The following is a 19,942-nucleotide window of genomic DNA, read 5'->3' as shown; positions in this document are numbered from 1 at the left end:
ATTATTTTGTATTTTTTTGCCCTCATGGTTCACTGACAAGTTTTTTACAGTAAATATGCTCACATATTACAAGTGAGAGATTTTTGAATGAAGGGTGCATTACTTGATTTTAAAATAATTGAAGGAAACACACTATCTACTATCTATGATTATTTATTGAACATCAATGTTATACAACTTTAAGCACACATTGGCTAAAACGAACAGTCACTTTGTTCTTATAAAAAAGTAAAAATAAATAACTTGCACTTTTGGAAACAAAATAAATTACTTTCAATGTTTTTCTTATTAAAAGTAGAAAATAAGCCGTATCTCTTCTAAATAAAATAATTCTTGTATATCCTGTAAATAATATTTTAAACAGTGCATTTCTTGCATATACTGTAAACAAATATTTTAATGTGCAATGTATCAATGTAAACAACAGGTTGTTGTAATGAAAATACACTGTTGCAGAGACTGCGTTTTTCTTTGGTACAAGCTGCTCTTGTTGCTCAGTTGTCTCAGTGATTAAGCTCTCCATGCTCGACATGTCGGCGGAATAACGTAATGTAAGGGAGCGGGGTCACGTGACTCCACACGCGGTAGTGTTTTAAAGGGAAAGTAATCGAAATAATCAACCTGGGAAAATTTGATCGATTATAGGTTCTGAATGTCGATTTCGATTAATCGCCCAGCCCTAGACCAAGCATTGTTCCTAATTGACCTCATGCGGCTGCAAATAGAGGCAGAGGGTAAGGGTCCTCCCAGGTCCCTCCATCTCTCTCTCCTCTCTCCACCTGTATCTGGTGTGTGTGAGCGCACTGGCGCCATTGTACTGCGGCTGCCGTCGCATCATCCAAGTGGATGCTGCACACTGGTGGTGGTTGAGAAGAGACCCTGACATCATTGTAAAGCGCTTTGGGTGTACAGTAGTACATATGAAAGCGCTATATAAATGCCTCCATTCATTCATTCATTCATTTATTTATTAATTCCATGACCTGAACCAGCGCCTGAAGCTGGCCAGGAAGTCCAAGAAACTGCTGTGGGAGGATATTGCTGGCAAGCGGAGCCACCATTTCAAGCAGACCTTTGTGCAAGACAAGGTGGCTCGCAAATGGAACACGTTGGTGGAGGCCTTCAAAAAAGCAAAGGACAACAATTCATCCACAGGGAGGGACGCTAGTAAATTTCAGTTTTATGCTGAGATGGATGGCCTCTTGGAAGGTCACCATGATATCGTCTTCCCAGGAACAACTATGGCCCTGGATGTGCGCAGGCCAGATGCACTACAGCTCAATGTGTCTGCACCAGACATTTCACTTGCACAGTCCACTAGCGCTCCCTCACCTGTGCGTCTGACCAATTCCCCTTTCCAGCTCCATCCAGCCTTCCATCACCTCCTCCGTCCTCCTGTGTTCCTCACCCCACTGTTACCCCTGACACCAAAAGAAGGCTGCGCAAGCGCCAGAGGGAGGATGAACTGTTGGGATATCTTAGGGAGTCCGAGGCAGCATCCCAAGCGGCCTCCCAAAAACGCCACGCTGAGACGCTAGCACAAATGAAGGAATCCCAGGAGAGATTCCAGAGGTTGCTTGCCTAGATGGGCAAAACATTATTATTATTTTTATTCTCATGTTAATGTTAATGTATGTTGGTATGGGTTGAAATGTTTACATGTCGTTATACAGTTTATTTATTAATATTATTATTTATATAAATAATATTATTAATATAATAATATTTTGTCAGTGGCCCAGACTGCCAGGATGGTGTTTGTGAATGACCACAAAAAAGGAAACAAAGCACAGTTCTGTGCAATTTCAATAATTTCAATAAAATATTGTTTTAATATTAACCAAGCCTTGTCATGGTTACTAGTCTTTTCAGCTACAAAAAAACATCTCACTGGCCTGTAAAGCATTAAGTTACGGTTTAACACTTTGTTTTTCACAACACCTAGAAATACATGAACATTACATCACATGATGTAGCACCACTCTAGCCTGGTCCTACCAGACTCTCGTACATTTCATTTGTACAGAGAGTCTGGCCGCTCTCCATTGACAAGCGTTAACTTCCTTGAAGGCGGGTACTCTGTTGAAGTTTAAAACTATTGGATCTGCCATAACCAATCGCTAACGTTTGGTCGTGAGTCTCCTGACGTATGTCAACTCAAACTAGCGCACGACCACGTCATCGTTCTCAACCACTCCCTCTGTTCGCTGATTGGACCGGTAAAAAATTGATAGGAGAAAACCCAAAAATATACCGCAATCCCAGGCGTAGTACTAAAGGAAAATTAAAATTGAGCGGAAGTACGTAGGAGGGCGGAGCCAGGCTAGCACCATTCTACTCTACTAAGAAAAAATATAAAGTTATGTTAGGAGAGTATTATCTATCTAGCCTAACTCTGTGGGTTTTAGGTTTAGGACAGTTCTAGGTACGACTTAAAGGGGAAGAAAATTTACACAAACTGTTTAAAAGGTGTCAATAGACATTTATTAGATGACAATAGTCGTAACTACTCGTTGCCATCCTCCTCTCTTGGACATCCCTCTGGGTGTTCATCACAGCCATTCACAGCTCCAAGAGCAAAGTTGTGCAAGAAGCAAGCAGCCATGATAATCATACGTCCTTATTTCAGCGACTTAAATATTTCTTTCACTAATCATGCATAAATGTAATTTTCTCAAAACTACAAACTTTTACACCTACTGCTCACATATTATTATAGCAGAGTTTGTGCTGAATACAGTGTAATTAGACTTTGAGCTTGGATTCAATGAATCTGTTTTTGATTTAACAAGCAAGTTTTGGAGTTCTGAAACTTACAGGATGTTTATATAGTACAATGACCTTATGTTATATTTGATCATGTTAAAAGATCAAAGAAATTTAGATTTCAAAATTCATGACCCCTTTTATCTCCACCCTGCACTGTGAAGCATTACTCAATGTATTCAATCAAAATATGTAGGGTACAACTGTTTGTTATGTTATGGAAATTTTTGATTTTCATTGATCTTTAGTAGATATTACAAAGTAGTGTGAGTCACGTGTTTCTATTGTTCGTATTGTGTGTGAACGGGAAAATACAGAGCTATGCATAAGTTTAGACACCCATGCTAAAGTTGAATAAAAAGAGGAATAAAAAATAATCTTTTGGAAATTGAACTTAATGCCTTAATTTAAAAAAATAGGAAAAATCTAACCTTTAAGGACACCAATTTTCTTTGTGAATGAATAATGTATCGTACATAAATAAATGTTCTTCCTTAAAATACAGGGTGCATAAGTTTGGACACCCCTATGTTAAATTCCCATAGAGGCAGGCAGATTTTTATTTTTAAAGGCCAGTTACTATATGGATCCAGGATACTCTGCATCCTGATAAAGTTCCCTTGGCCTCTGGAATTAAAATAGCCCCACATCATCACACACCCTTCACCATACCTAGAGATTGGCATGGAGTACTTTCCATAAGATCATCTCTCAATGCAAATCAAACCAGCTATTATGCTAACTGAAATAAAACCATGCCAATCTCTAGGTATGGTGAAGGATGTGGGGATATTTTAATCCCAAAGGCCAAGGGAACTTTATCAGGATGCAGAGTATCCTGGATCCATGAAGTAACTGGCCTTTAAAAATAAAAATCTGCCTGCCTCTATGGGAATTTAACATAGGGGTGTCCAAACTTATGCACCCTGTATTTTAAGGAAGAACATTTATTTATGTACGATACATTATTCATTCACAAAGAAAATTGGTGTCCTTAAAGGTTAGATTTTTCCTATTTTTTTAAATTAAGGCATTAAGTTCAATTTCCAAAAGATTATATTTTATTCCTCTTTTTAGTCAACTTTAGCATGGGTGTCTAAACTTATGCATAGCACTGTATATGCATGTTTGGGTACCTGGGAAAGTGGCTGAGTGTGACACTATAGGAGCATATGGGACAGGACCTTTGACCTTAGTATTGACTTTTGGTGGTCCTAAGTGACAACTTAGTGATAAACAAAAACTTATATAACAATGGGTCTCTTATATGTAGAGGGCATGGCAGAAAGAAACCTGCTGGAGAAAGACCTTGAATATGGTATAAAGGCTGCCCATTGCTTCCTGTCTAATGTCTCACTCACCCCGCAGCGTAACAACTGTGTGGCGACTGAACCTTCTTGCAAGAATAAATACTTCTCTTTTTATAAATTTGAGTGTCTCTTACGCAGTGATGTTTAAATTTTTTTGCCACAACAGTTATTAGGTGTAGTCATGTGTGTCAGTCTGTAATTGAGTTCAATATAAGATCAGACCGCATTTTATGAGTAATCAATGCAGAAATCCAGATACATTCAGTATTTCACAAACTTATTATTTTCACTGAAGAATGATAGATGGATAGATAGATTCACACAGATACATATTTTTCTGGTGACACTTTCAATTTCCAGGGAATTAAAACTCTTTCCACACAAAGAACAAAAATAGAGTCTCACATCTGACCTTTCAGGTGTATCTCTAATGGCAAAATAATCTTTCTAGTAGACCACAATTAAATGGTCTGCATAGTTGATTTTTTAAATTGCTCCTTTTCCTGTAATTTTTCTCCAGAATGAGTTTGCAAGTGGCGTTTCAGGTCCGCTCGATATGCGAAACTCTTTTCACACTGAAGACACGTGTAAGGCTTCTCTCCAGTGTGAGATCTTATGTGCGTCCTAAGGCTTTCTTTAAGTGTGAAACTCTTTCCACATTGAGGGCAGGTGAAAGGCTTCTCTCCAGTGTGAACTCTCATGTGAACATTAAGGTTTGTTTTGTTTGAGCGAGTCTTTCCACAGTTAATGCACATGAAAGGCTTCTCTCCAATGTGAGTTATTACATGATTCTTAAGGTGATCACTGTCTGTGAAAATCATTTCACACTGATGGCATGTAAAACTGTTCTCTCGTGAGTGAATCCTCATGTGGGTATTAAGGTTTACTTTATGTCTGAAAGTATTCCCACACTGATCACATGTGAACGGCTTCTCTCCAGTGTGAATTTTCATGTGGGAATTAATTGTTGCTCTATGTTTAAAACTTTTTCCACATTGAGGGCAAGTGAAAGGCTTTTCTCCAGTGTGAATTCGCATGTGGCTTTTAAGGCATCCTTTTCGAATGAAACATTTTCCACACTGTTGGCAGGTGAAACGGTTCTCTCCATTGTGAATTCTCATGTGGACTTTAAGGCTGTCCTTTTGAGTGAAACTTTTCCCACATTGTTGGCAGGCAAAAGGCTTTTCTCCAGTGTGAACTCTCATGTGAGCTTTAAGGCTGTCGTTTTGATTGAAACTTTTTCCACATTGTTGGCAGGTAAAAGGGCTCTCTCCAGTGTGAATCCTCATGTGTTTTTTGAGGTTTCCTTTTTCAGTGAAACTTTTTCCACAATGTTGGCAGGTGAAAGGCTTCTCTCCAGTGTGAATTCTCATATGGACTTTCAGGTTTCCAAGTTGATTGAAACCCTTTCCACATTGAGTGCAAGAGAAATAACTTCTGGTTACCGTCTTCTGACCCCTTTTTGGTGAGGAAGTCTTTTCAGTCTGTGAGCAACTAAAAGATTTTTCTCTAATTGTGAAATCATTATGACTCTCATCCTGATCTTCCTCTTCCTCCTCTGCCTTTTCATTCAATTCTTGACTCTCTTCTTTAAGCACCATCAGGTCTAAGTTGAAAAAAGACAAATACAAATGAACCACATTTAATTGGCACAAAGCAACAGACATCAAAACAAATCATCAAAACCAACAGCATGCACACTTCTCAATATTGTCAGCTCTTCGCTTTCTTTAAGACACATCCCCAGAAGCTTTCTAACTAGCAGTTTTAAAACCCCTAATACATTTTTTAGAAAAACAGTGTCCTCTCAGCAGAGGTGTATCTCCTGGCTGAAAAATTGTGCTAATTAGCTAATCCAGGTGACAGGAACAAAACTGAGGAGAACTTTTAGGGCGTTTTCACACTTGAAAGTCTGCACCAAAGTTGATGTTTTTATACATTCGGTTAGTTTTGGTTTGGTTTCACACTGCAATCATGCAAGCGCACTAAAGAACTTTACATGACATACTTGAATCCTGTCGTCATTATCTATGTGGGATCTTGACATTGATTGGTTTGTAAACGGACGTGCGTCTGACGTCAGCGTGTTGTCAATTCGGTGGGTAACTTTGACAAGAATGAATGAACAGACGCATATCGCTGAAACTATACTGTTATTATTACGGCATTACAACCTGCAGCACCAACTAGTGAACAATAGTGAAGAAAGTGCAGTGCCCACAACCAGCTCGAAGGAAGAAAGGTAATTTAAAGGCCCACTGAAGTGCCTTGGAACGCGCAGCTTTGTGTGATGTGCTGACGTAATTTCCACTGAAACAGGAAGCTAAAGCGGGACATATTGAAAGGCTCCTACCGCCTTTCAAACAGCCTTTCGCGTTTAGTTTACCTCACAGACTGCAAGTCATACTTGACGGCACCTTGAAAGCGAATCCGAGTGCTGATGATACATTGGTTCCAATAGACCAACTGAGTCGTAGGGTAGGGTATCGTTACAATTTTAGCGATTCCGCTTATCGATCTGGTTCTTATCGATTCTGGTTTCCGATTCCAATATATTTTTTGGGGGAAAAGGGCAAATACTTTAAAGGTCCCATGACATGAAATTTTCACTTTTTGAGGTTTTTTAACATTAATATGAGTTCCCCTAGACTGTATATGGTCCCCAAGTTTCTAGAAATTTCAATCGGTGTAAATCGAGCTTTTGCTATCTTTCTCTGCCTTTGAAAAATTGGAAGCTCAATCGGGCTGATCTTGAATCTCCTCCTTATGATGTCATACGGAGGAAATGTTACCTCCCCTTTCTCTGCTTTGCCCGCCCAGAGAATATTTCCAGTCTAGGAGAAAATGAGCTAGGAAGCAGGAACGCGTGCGCGCGATTTTAGTTTGTCCACGGGAGATATCATGGTTTTTGAACGAGTGAAGCATAATAATTGCTCAATAATTGGATGTACAAATGAACACCGAAGCCTTTTTTTAGTTCCTTCATCCAAGCCCCAGAAGAACCAGTGGATTCATTTCATTTTCTCTGGAAATGCGCCGACACAACTCCCCAAAGTTTTGCATGTCTGCGGCAAACATTTCACCGACGACTGTTTCCTCAACTTGGGTCAATAAAGAGCTGGCCTCGACGAACGTCTGAAAATAAATCGATCGAGCTACCAAGCAACACTTTCTGATGTGTAATTGTTCAAGTTCAGACAGGTAATCTTTCTCTCAAATCGTTCAATACTGCTGTTTATGCCTCAGTAAGTCAAGCCAGTGACTAAAATATCAACTTCACGTCGTTTCTTTTAGTAGGATGAAAATAATCGTATTTAAATTGTGAATAAATTATATACAGAAAGCGATCAAAGAACAATCTTTGTAAGAATCGCGCGCACGCATTCCTACTTCCTAGCTCATTTTCTCATGGACACAGCGCGATCGAGTTTATCTGGACACTTGCCAAACTCGATATGAAATCAATGACGCACGTTACACTGCACATGATCGCTCTTACTGTATTTACATCATCGTGTTTGCATTGGTGAAAGCAGAGAGAGTGCAGAAACTGCGTTGCAATGATAAGATCTTCATTCTCGCGATCAACAACAGACTGTCATCTGCTTGCGCAATGCTCATCACGGCAACATTTTATATGATGGGAATAGATCTAAATACTTTAAAAACTTCTGACGATTTGTTAATCTCGATAGCTGTAATAGTAAAAACTTATAATAACTGTAGTAAAAGTATTCGAGAGAGTTTCACATGTAATAAGTAGCTATTTCATATGCAAGCATGTCAGCCAATCACAGCAGTGGCCGGTTACACTGAAGTCTCACACAGACACACCCCTTCAAACAGAGCGTTCAAATCAGAGGCTAAAACTGGGCTAGGAACAATGCCTTTTGTTTCTAAATTATGACTATTTTTTAACTAAAAAACATACTAACATTATAAGGGCAAACCAGGAAACATTATAAAATAATATAATAACCCCATGTCATGGGACCTTTAAGAATAAATATTTCTTCCTTTTATTCTTGCCAATTTTAAGAAATAACTAATAAAATGGCTAAAGTGAAAAGAGTCTTATCAAATAAAGATTGTGCTGATTACATTATTACTCCAGTAGGTGGCAAAAATCGACTTTTTTTTTTTTTTTTTTCATTTAATCATTATTCAAGAAGACTCGAGATTCATTAAAAAACGGTCAATCATCCATTAAGTAAACAGGTATTTATGAATGAGACTGAATTCATTCGTTTAAAACATTTGAATTAATGATTCAAATTAGTTTTTATTTTATTTTATTAAATAGTCTGGAACATGTTATTCTGTGTAGTCGTCTGATGTATGTAATCGTGATCTCCATTTTAAACAAAACAAAAACGATTTTAAACCAAATAGATTCTCAGTTTATTATGAATTAGGGGCCGTTCACATATCGCGTCTAACACGCGTGGAAAGCACGGCCGCGCCACTTTCACCTTCTTTCCACAAATGCTCCCGCTCCCGTGGCGTCTGTCGTTGTCGGTTGGTTGTTTTTTGTCACATGACCTGCGTGCGCTTGCGGCATTCTGAAAAGTTGAGATGTTTTCATCTCGCTGCGCACCTACATTTGAAATAACAAATTTGCATGCGCAAAATACGCGAAATGTGAACGGCCCCAAAGTCAGGAATCGATATGCATGCGTCTTATCGAATCCCTGGTTTTTGGAAATGTGTTACCGGTTCTCGATACGCAACCCTACTGACTTGGCAGAATCGTCTACCGAGGACGAAAATGGACCAACCGTGTTTTGGAGTCAGACCATATCAGTTTGAGCCAAGTAACGTTACGGGGTGGGACACTTTAGATTCTAGAGAGCATTTGATGGACAGAACATGTGATTAGAAGCTGAAGTCTGCAGTGATGTCATAAAAATCCATAATTTTGAATGCTTATATCTCCTAAATGCAAATTGTGTCATTGTTTTGGAACACACCAACTTATTCATAACCTTAAGGCTAACATATTCACACAAAGTTAAAAAACGTACATTTTGATTTCAGGGGGCCTCTAAGTTCAGTGGAGATATTTTGCCTATTTGCGATCTGACATAAAACAGAGCGACGTGCATTGCTAACTGTGTAGACGACTCCTGCCATCGGGACTCCTGCCATCGGCAAAGACGGGCACCACCACAAACCTGTTTTATCATTTAGAACAATGTCATCCTTTAGAAGCCGAAGAAGCTACGAAATTACAGTCCCAGATGAGTGTTAGTGGATGTGGACAATCTACAAGCTCCAATGACACTAACCAGCAAAGTATTATATCGCTATTTCCCCATGCGTGCTTACACCAAAAAAAAAAAAAAGAGATCACAAAAGCAGTTGCATATTGCATGGCAAAAGACATGCTTTCCATTGGCGTTAAGAAGCCAACCTTGACTCCAGATACGAGCTACCTGGCCGAAAACATTTTCCGCAGACGGCGATCCCCAGACTAGGGAGAAGATAAAGCGGCAGCTGCAAAATGTACAATTCTTCGCCTCTACTTCACATCCGAGCCTCACTATTCAAGGCTGGAATATTCAGAGCGAATGCCTCCAAACGGCTTACTTTCCTGAAGACCACACAGGTGGAGTTATTTATGAAGGAACGATTGAAGCACTCGCCTCCTGGGGGCTGATAGTGGTACAAACATGGTAAAAGCCACTTCACTCAACAAATAGACACAACTTCAGTGTTTTGGATATCGACTACACTTGGCTATTGATAAGTTTTAGGGGGCTTTCACATTGGGCTTTTTTTTGCTGCGGCCCGAGCCCGATTGTTCCCGGCTCCCCCGCAGCGTTGGTCTTGTTTCACACTCAACTTGATTATATCGAACCCTGGTGCGTTCGTGTGAATATTAAATCAACGCAAACGTGCACGATAGGAAACGACGCGGGTCAATATATAGTTTTTATTAATTTGGTGGTGTTATGCGCAGCTGAGTGAACAACACGTTTACTGCGTGTGTCGCATAAGGTGGTCTTCTGCTAATTTGTTGCCCTGATTCCACGCGCTATGCGCAAATACACTGCAGACTCACTCTCGCTCGTATCCAAGGTAAATCATCAACACTTACATGTTTTATTTAACTAAATACATCGTAATCAGGTTATTTTACTTCCTGAACAAGTGCACAGCCGAGTCTGTTGCTTTCACATTCACATGAATCGCGGCTTAGTTCAAGTGCAACTGAACTCAGACCACCTCCTCTAGGTAGTCTCGGGTTTGGTACCCCAGTGCGCACCTGGGTCTGCACGCCAGCGTTCACATTAGTGATTTTTCATGCGAACCGTGCCCCGTTCCAAACTGCCAGTGTGAAAGCAGTGCACCCTTAGTCTCAGTTCTCCATTTAGTAACAAAACAGCTGTAGTAAATATAATAACGATGATGATCAATCAATACTTTATTTTATTAAGCCGCATTACCACCATAGCAACTTTCCCTGGTGTGTTTCGACTGCAGGAACCAGAGTCTAAGGCCCCATCCACACTACTGCGTTTTCGTTTAGAAACAGAGACCTTTTGCTATGTTTGCAACTCCCGTCCAGACTAAAATGGCAAAAACGAAGACCTAAACCGGAGAAGTTTAGAAACGCTGCCGACCCCGTTTTGAATCTCCGCAGGGCGTTTTAGTGAAGACGGTCAAAACGGAGGACTTTAGAAACAATGACGCAGAGGCTCACGCTCGGCTCTATGATTGGGTGTCATCAGTCATGGCGTATCCTTCCCTGATTCGTCAGCCACCCATCACATGACCCGTCCCCGGGAAGAAAACATAAAACAGCCTGGACTACGTAACGTTAGTGACTGCAACATGGACAACGAATTACAAGCGTTACTGACGTTGATATCTTTGCTAGCAGCTGTTGTGCAAGTAAATTATGCATTTTACAATGCTATCACTGCCTACATGCCTGTTTACACCGGCATGCGCATGCCCAGTGTTGGTGAATGGTCACGTAATCCGCGGTTTCAGTCGTTTTAATGTGGACGGAGATAAATTTTAATATGCAGCTAAAACATATGGACGGAGATCGTATTCGTTTTAATGCTCCGTTTCTAAACTAAAACGCAGTAGTGTGGATGAGGCCTAAATGAAGTTACAGGTAAAAATGTCCCACTCTGAAAGTCCCTGCTGGCGAGGTAGTACTTTTTCAGAGTTCAGAAACTTTCGGGGGTGGGACTTGGGTGCCGAACATGCTGATTGGTTGTTTATGCAGCACTTTGATTGGTTGACTCCACGCAGAATTTTATTTCAACCACCATTTTTAACAATCTGTTGCTCTGCGTGCGTGTTTAAAAACAGTTGTTTAAAAAATATTCATTTTCATATTCGGTTTAGGAAAAGAGATAAAAGCCCGCCCACACTGCAGTACAAACCATGTTGGTGCTCTTTTTAAAAAATACCAACAGTGTAATATTATGTCCAAGTAGTAGCAGTAACTGTAGTTGCATGATTTCATTTAAAACAGGCAGTTTCACGGCAGGTAAAATCTCCCAAAATGCATTTATACGGAGACAAGAGTTACGCTGCTTTTTTATGTATTCTATTCAGTCAACCGAGTAAGTGCTGAATAAGTGACTGTACACAAGTGATCCTAAAAAAGAAAAAGAAAAGTAGGCTATGCGTACAACCCTGCGAATGAAACCAACCTGTTTGTTCCTCGGTTTCTTCTTGTTTCACACTGAATGTTTCTTCAATCTTCATGTCTTCACTCTCCTCTTTAATCAACGCCATCTTCATAACAGTGAGTGACGTGGATGTCAGTCGCTTCACCAGGACTTTTCCTGTGTGTTTGTTCTGTTTAAGATGAGAATAATTAACAGAAAGTCAAATAAAATCCACACTAAATCTGTGTTTCTCAATCAGCTCTAGTTCAAGTAGTTCAGCGCACCTCAAAACATACACCTAAAAGATTACAATTTATACATATTTTGTTATGATTTAGATTACTACCGTAAATGGATCATATTTAATATATTACACAACTTTGGGTTTGTTTTGGTTTTTCGTTCCATTTCAACTTTTCTGACCAGCGGGTGACGACGTCAGTGCGCGTTGATTAGAGCGATTCGAATCAGTGAATCGTTTTGACTAGCTTTTTGAGTTATAAAAAGCTCAGTTTCTCTCATCACTACTTGCCAGTGACCGCCGGATTCATTTTTAAGATAAACGGATTCACTATATAGGAAGAGAAATAAGACGCACCTTTCCTCACGAATGGTTGCGCTTGACTCACGGAAGAATCAAGTTCATAAATGTATTATAAAGCATTAAAATGTTACATTCAATGATAAAATATTAATTTAACAGTTTGATAAAACCATAGATCTAATAGAGAGTAGATGCCGCATCAACCGTTACTGCCTACTTGCGCTGACGAGACGTTCCATTTCAACCATCTTGAACCGGTCACCCGCTCCACTCAGTGTAATCTGTTTGGCAGGTGCAACATGAGCTGTCAGCGCATTTAATTAATCATATCTCACTGAAGTTTTTTTTGCTGCAAAGTGTAGCTATGATACAGGACACATGGTTCGCTGTATTTTAATATTCATAGTGGGCTTAACAGTAATAGAATATTCTGATATATGATAAAAAGTGACCAGACGTCCGAGATCAAAACTGGGAACATAATCCCAGGAAAAAAGGGGACATTTCCAGTTCAACTATCAATCTGATTGAAAAACCTAATGTTGTGTCTTCAAAAACAAAACTGGGTAGTTTTTTCTGTATTTAGCCAGGGACGGGCAACCACAAACGGGGACTGTCCCCTGAAACCGGGGACGTCTGGTCACCCTATGATATGTGATGTTGGCTATGATAGGTATTTTGCAAATCACACACTATAAATATGATAGAGAAGCAGAAACAGATAGTGGCAGTAAAGTCAAGATATTTTAATAAGTTGAAGAAACAATATATGATTTAGGGCTGTGCGATATAGATAAAACAATTATCACAATATAATGTTTCATATTGTTTGGCATCAATAATTATTTACTTTTTATAACTTTTATTTTATTTTAAAGACAAGTAGTTTGAATTTAAACCACTGTTTTTTTATTTTATCCACATTATTAAAGCAAACAACAAATTATATTAGTTTTAGTAGTCAAAAATAAAAAATGTCTTATATTAAGATTAAAAAAAGTAAGCGTTAAAGAAACTCTTGACTTAAATAAAATGTTACAAAATGTGTGCAATGTAAAAGTGTAAACGTGGAACAATCAAGGCGAACTTTGAGGTAGATCAACATTAGGGAACCATAACGGTTCACACAATTCACGGTTCGATACAACACAGTGGTGTTTCGGTTAGGTCCATTTTCGATACAGCAAAAAGAAAGAAATTTCCTTGAAGATAAGTTGTTTTAAATAAGTGTGAGTTTTCCTACATTTTGAAACTTAGTTTTATAAATGGGGGTAATCTGTGAAGGATGAACAAATAATGTTTTGATCATCACATTAAAAACAACATTTAAATTTGATTTTTGAAGTGCTGGAAAAAGATGTGACGTACTTGAAATCATTTTACTATTCCTACCAAACTTCCATGGTTACCTCATAGTTAGTGTTACTACATTAAATCCATGGTGAATGTTGCAGATCTGTGGACTTAAAGCCTACATCTAGTTCATTCACGGCACAATGTGTCTCCTGGTTTCCACGTCAGCGCTGTTTGATCCGTTAATAACAGAGAAATATGAATGATAAACGGTCCAAACTGATAAACGGTCCTTGAAGCACAAAATAATAGCGCTGTTTCGTTCCACTTTCATTACGCTTGCCATTTGATTTTGGGCAATGTAGTGGTGGTCGTGCCCGCGCATTTGAATGGAAATATCGATCGCTATATCGAACATTTTTTTATATCGTTACCGACAATGGTGTACCGTCGATAAATACCGATACCGTTTTTTCTCCCAGCCCTACTATGATTATATTATAATCTACTTGAAGCTTTTTATATTTGTCACTCTGTCACACACACACACACACACTGTACTACCACGTTCTTCTGCATCCATCTCCTCCCAGCCCTTGACATTTAGCAGCCCCCCTCCCGACACACACACACACACACACACACACACACACACTTTCTTCAGCTCTTCTGGAGGTAGATGTAGCCCTGCACTTGTCCAGCTAAAATTAAGAAGCATAATACCCTGCCCTGTGATTGATCATAGAATATTTACATGTATGAATGCTAATAGCCTTGTGATGATACACCTACGCTTTGGAGGTGAACCGGGAAGCTGAAGACGGATGGAATAACACCATCTCGGAGTCGGACAATCTGACCCGTCCTATCAAAATCGCCCTGCTTAAAATGTTGAGAGCAAAGCACTGTTGAAGCACTTGCAGTGAATCCTTCTCTCCTCAAAGCCACTTCCCACTTCTTCCTCGCATCTTTGTTCTTGGGAAACCTTCAAAAAGAAAACAGAAGATTTGGGAGAGTCAACAAAAAAACATTTCACAACGGAGGTCAAGCACCTTTCTTCAACAAAACTCCTATTTTATTGCATATCTGTTGATAATGAACCAAAGTTGCTGAAATTGTGAAAAAGCGTGTTTGCAAACCATTCTGCAGTCAGATGTCCTGTTGCGTTTATTTTAAGTAAGTGTGGTGGGTATGAAACATGAGAGTTACATCTTACTTTTGTTAGGATGAATTACATGTGAATAATACAGTGTTGGGCAAGCTACTTGTTTTTTGTAATGAAATTGTAGTGAGCTAAGCTATACATTATTCTGCCATGAATAAAGCTTCACTATACAAAAGCTACCACCCAGTCAAATGTATCAAGCTAAGAAACACAACAGTAACGTTAGGCTAGTTCACACTAAGCTACATAGGAAGCTACTTTAAGTTGCCTAATTTTAATTCACATGACAAGAAAAGTGTAGCTCGTGTGGCCAAGCTAACGTTACTCGATAAATAAAGGAGTTAAGCTAAAGTTACTTGATTCAGGAAATAGTGAAGCTAGACCACCAAAAATACCAAGTCTCTATACATCTTGAGAGACCAAACAAAACAACATCATGGAAAATGAATGTTAGTATTCCTAATAATGAAATCGCGGTGCAAGAAATCAAAAAAGAGATTCAAGACTGTATAGCTAATAATAAGGAAGAACAAATAGAGCCAACAATATTATGGGACACTATAAAAGCAGTGATGAGAGGAAACCTGATATCAAGGCTAGCTCACATTAAAAAGAAGAAAAAGCTACTACAAGCGGAATTAGAACAAAATATAAGAAAACTAGAAAAACAACAGCATACAGATAAGAGTGATAAATTGGCTGGAATGATAAAAGGAATTAGAAAACAATTATCAGACATGGCAAATGAGGAGACAGAAAAGAAACTGAGATTCACAAAACAAATATTTTATGAATCTGGTCCCAAAGCAACCAAAATATTAGCAAAAAGATTAAGATCACAGCAAATAAGGAACTCAATTAATAAAATTCGAGATCCAGAAAGTAAGGACATAAAATATGAACCTGAGGAAATCAAAAATATATTTTATAAATATTATAAATCTCTGTATAGTTATTCAGAACAAGTAGATAAAAAAGAAATTGAAGATTATTTAGCTGAATTAGATCTCCCCTCCATAGGAACTATTCAAAATGGATCATTAAATTCACCCATTACTAAAAAAGAGCTTGATAAAGCTATCAATAGATTGAAAAGTAAAAAAAGCCCAGGGACAGATGGCTATCCTAATGAATGGTACAAAGTTTATAAAGAAGACCTTGCCCCTCTATTGTTGGAATCTTTCAATTGGACACTCAAGCATGCAAAATGTCCTCCCTCATGGAAAGAGGCCATGATAACAGTTATACCTAAGGAAGGTAAAAATAAAGAATTATGTGAGTCTTATCGTCCAATTTCCATTTTGAATGTTGATTATAAATTATTCACGTCTATAATCGCTAGAAGATTAGAAATTTTCCTCCCAGACCTGATAGACGAGGACCAGACGGGCTTTATAAAAGGTCGCCAAACGCAGGATAACATTCGGCGCACATTACATATAATTAATGAAGTCAATAAACAGAGCACTCCTACAGCCTTAGTAAGTCTTGATGCGGAAAAGGCTTTTGATAGAGTCAGCTGGAATTTTCTTTTTGCAGTTTTGAAAATAATGGGTTTTGATAAAACTATCATTAAATGTATACAGGCCCTATACGATAAACCAGTGGCTAGAATTAAAATAAATGGCGACCTAACAGAAAGATTCAAGCTCTTCAGAGGGACAAGACAGGGATGTTGTCTGAGCCCTTCCCTATTTGCCTTGTTTATAGAGCCATTGGCTCAGTATATAAGACAAAGTAAAGAACTTAAAGGAATCACAGTTGCTAAGGATGAACATAAGTTAGGTCTCTTTGCAGATGATATTATCATATACCTCAGCAATCCGGATTATACGTTTCCTAAACTTTTAACGTTATTAAAAGATTTTGGAGGGAAATCCGGGTATAAGTTAAACATTTCAAAAACCCAAGTTCTTTGCATAAAATACAGACCAGCAGACTCAGTCAGGCGAGCTTACAAGTTAAAATGGGATTCAGGAAAAATAAAATATTTAGGGGTCTATCTGACTAGAGAACTAAACACTTTATATGAGGCTAATTATAATAAGATTAATGAAGTTATACAAAAAGACCTGACAAAATGGGCAACACTAGTAATGGATTTAAGCTCAAGGATAGAGGTGATAAAAATGAATGTGTTGCCTAGATTGCTGTACTTATTCAATTCACTGCCAATTTGTATACCAAAAACTCAATTTGATAAATGGGATAAACAAGTGAGTAGATTTATTTGGAACGGGGCAAGACCAAGGGTTAAGCTCAAAACTCTACAACTAGAGAAAAAAAAGAGGAGGACTTGCCCTTCCAAATTTTAAAGAATATTTCTTAGCTGCCCAGTTGAGATATATAATTTATTGGTGCTCGTCAGAATATTACTCCAAATGGAAACACATTGAGCTTAACTACGGAACATGCCAACCACAAACGAGGTTGGGTGAGAAAACATCTAACCAACCTATAGAACCAAATCCTATAGTAGATACAACAATTAAGATCTGGTGGGATATACTGAAAAAATATAAAATGGAGGGGGATTGTAAATTGTTGATCTGGCCATTGTACTCTCCAAAATTCAGAAGTGGTCAGATGGATAGCACATTTACAAGATGGACTGACAAGGGAATCACTGCAGTGTGTAAATTAACAGAGGGGAAAAAGTTTAAATCTTTTGAAAACTTGAAGAGGGAATTTGACCTGGAAAACTCTGATTTATTTAGGTATTTCCAACTAAGACATTTTTATAATACAGACATTGAAAATCACCTCTCTCAAGAGGGTAGTGAATTAATAGATATGATCGCAGGGGCATACAGACATTTACCCTCGAAAACTGTATCCAGGCTGTACAAATGTTTACAAAATTGCAATAGGTTTGACTCACTATACATAAAACAGAAATGGGAAGTAGAACTGGAGCTTAAATTGTCAGAGAATGATTGGCATTCGATCTGTCTTTTACAACAAACTTCTACTAGTTCCAGACAATGGAGAGAATTTGGCTGGAAGAACTTGGTGAGATACTTTATTACACCCTTCATTAAAAGTAAACAGTTAAAAACCTCCCAACAGTGTTGGAGACTCTGCGGGGATGTCAATGTCAATCATTCACATGTATTTTGGTCTTGTAAAAAAATTCACCCCTACTGGGAATCTATTGTAACAGAAATGGAAAAAAATTTGGGTTACAAAATACCGAATGACCCACAGACTCTGTATTTAGGCCTGTTAACTAAAGATGTTGTTAAAAGGGAGGACATTTATCTAATTAAAGTGATGCTGATATCAAGTAAGAAAGTTATAACGAGGAATTGGTTGAAAAGTGAACCTTTGAGTCTAGACCAATGGAGGAATATCATGGAGGAAATATTTGCAATGGAAAAAATGACCCATGACCTGAGACTGGAAGCACATAAATGTAAAATGCGATGGTGGAAATGGACTTGTTATGAAACTCACTCAAATGTATGAAACAAATGGAAGATCTGTATTTGTAGCACCCTTCTTGTTGTTATTTTGTTCATTGTGAAATGTAAAAATTGCAAAAAAATACAATAAAAAAAAAAAATATATATATATATACATATTAAAATAAATAAATACAATTCTGGGGGCAAAAAAAAAAAAAAAACAAGTCTGTGCCACTTGTGTAAAATAACAATGTTTGTTATACCAGTAATATTTGTTTTATTTCTACAATAGCATTCTTTTGTCAGTTGTAATCTAAGTGTGTAAAATATGACTTATCAAGTCTCAGTTCATAGCCGGGTGAATACGGGCCAGTGCAGGAAACAAAGCCAGGCTAACATTAACGTTAACTGGCTACGATTTCAGTAAGTTACAGTGATATCAAAGATCCTTGCTCCTTCTCAACTCTCTGGTAATATTATATTCACAAAATACAACCAATAGTACGGTAATGTCAAATCTTACTTGTGAAAAGTAATCCCCCGAGCCTTGTTTGCGCTGGTCCGCCGATTTGAGCAGGAATATGCTGCACAGTGCTCTGGCATCTTGTTTATTCCGCTGCTACGCAACTAGGAGTGTGACCGGTCCAAGATGGCATTTCTTGAGCCAATGCGGCGTCTACTCTTTATTACCCCTATGGATAAAATACAATTATCTGAGCGGTTTGCATTGATTAAAACACTTTAAATGCTTTGAACACAAACCTTTCTCCCTCTAATCGAATCACAACAAATGCAGGAGCGCAGCGCAGCCTTGTGACGTCATATCACCACTCCAAAATAAAAGTCCCGTTCACACGCTAAAATCATAAATGTGCTTAAATGTCCACATACAAGTAATACAACATATCAGCGGTGTTCAGTTGAATTCTTGTTGAAATACACATTTATTTTATGTTAAGAATAAAACAAGGACCATGTAACAAAAATGTAAATATTTTTAGCAACAGTTCTGTTGTTATTTTGTTCTCAGTTTGTAGGTTTTAAAGGGATAGTTCACTCCAAAATGAAATTTCAGTCATTAATTACTCATCCTCATGTCGTTTCAAACCCATAAGACCTTCGTTCATCTCTGGAACACAAATTAAGATATTTTTGATGAAATCTGAACGCGTTCTGCCCCCTCCATTGACAACAACGTAATTGCAACTTTCAAAGCTCGAAAAGGTAGTAAAGAAATGTTTAAATTCAAACATATTGTTATGAAGTGACGAGAATACTTTGTGTGCAAACAAGAAACATAAATAATTACTTTATTGAATAATTTTTTCTCATCTGTGTCAGATCATGTTGTATCATGTTGGCTTTCCGGGTTCTACGCAAACAACAAAAAAAACCTACTTATTCAATTTATTGTCTTTGGTGTCAGTCTCTAAAGCTGTTCATGTTGTAAACACAGTTCAGCGCTTCCGGGTTCTACATTATCAAAAAAAATTCTGCCACCTCTGACCCCCCTGTCTGGGGCATATTTCAAGCTAAAAGCAACAGCCACAGCAATATTTGCCTCCGTCTCTTCTGAAGTCCTCTGGATACTCCCTGTAAAAAAATATTTGTAACTGAAAATCTGGGATATAATGCACTACAGAGTTAGTGTAGGAGAGCGCAACGCTTTCAGATTACCTCATGTCTCATTTACCAGTGAGACATAACAATAATAATGAATGTAAATTTTAAAAAAAAAGTACGGTTATCATAGTTTGTGTTATGTTTGTAACATAAAATGTTACAAACATTAACACATTTTACAATAAGATTAGTTATTTATT

General features: G+C 38.2%; 1 protein-coding gene across 1 annotated transcript; it reads right to left on the bottom strand.

Moving 5' to 3' along the window:
- Positions 1 to 1,827: 1,827 nt before the first annotated feature.
- Positions 1,828 to 19,200, bottom strand: LOC307003774 (uncharacterized protein). The gene is made up of 6 exons (XM_079622565.1): positions 18,882 to 19,200; positions 18,643 to 18,811; positions 14,340 to 14,532; positions 11,753 to 11,900; positions 3,882 to 5,682; positions 1,828 to 3,085 (listed from the first exon to the last, which is right to left on the bottom strand). Exons 2-5 carry the CDS (start codon positions 18,720 to 18,722, stop codon positions 4,538 to 4,540), a joined length of 1,566 nt encoding a protein of 521 aa, XP_079478691.1. The 5' UTR covers positions 18,723 to 18,811; positions 18,882 to 19,200; the 3' UTR covers positions 1,828 to 3,085; positions 3,882 to 4,537.
- Positions 19,201 to 19,942: the final 742 nt, after the last annotated feature.

Source organism: Phoxinus phoxinus, assembly GCF_949152265.1.
Source record: "Phoxinus phoxinus genome assembly, chromosome: 9".
NCBI lineage: Eukaryota > Metazoa > Chordata > Actinopteri > Cypriniformes > Leuciscidae > Phoxinus > Phoxinus phoxinus.
Note: the sequence above shows the minus strand (reverse complement) of the source record. Positions and strands in the feature narration are given on the sequence as shown.

What these genes read in the sequence shown, in the direction of transcription:
- LOC307003774 (XM_079622565.1), bottom strand. Translation starts at nt 18,722, where the DNA reads ATGCCAGAGCACTGTGCAGCATATTCCTGCTCAAATCGGCGGACCAGC. An exon ending in TCCCGGTTCACCTCCAAAGC is followed by an intron (nt 11,901 to 14,339) that starts GTAGGTGTATCA and finishes CATCTTAAACAG; the next exon opens with AACAAACACACAGGAAAAGT. An exon ending in AGAAACCGAGGAACAAACAG is followed by an intron (nt 5,683 to 11,752) that starts GTTGGTTTCATT and finishes TTTTCAACTTAG; the next exon opens with ACCTGATGGTGCTTAAAGAA.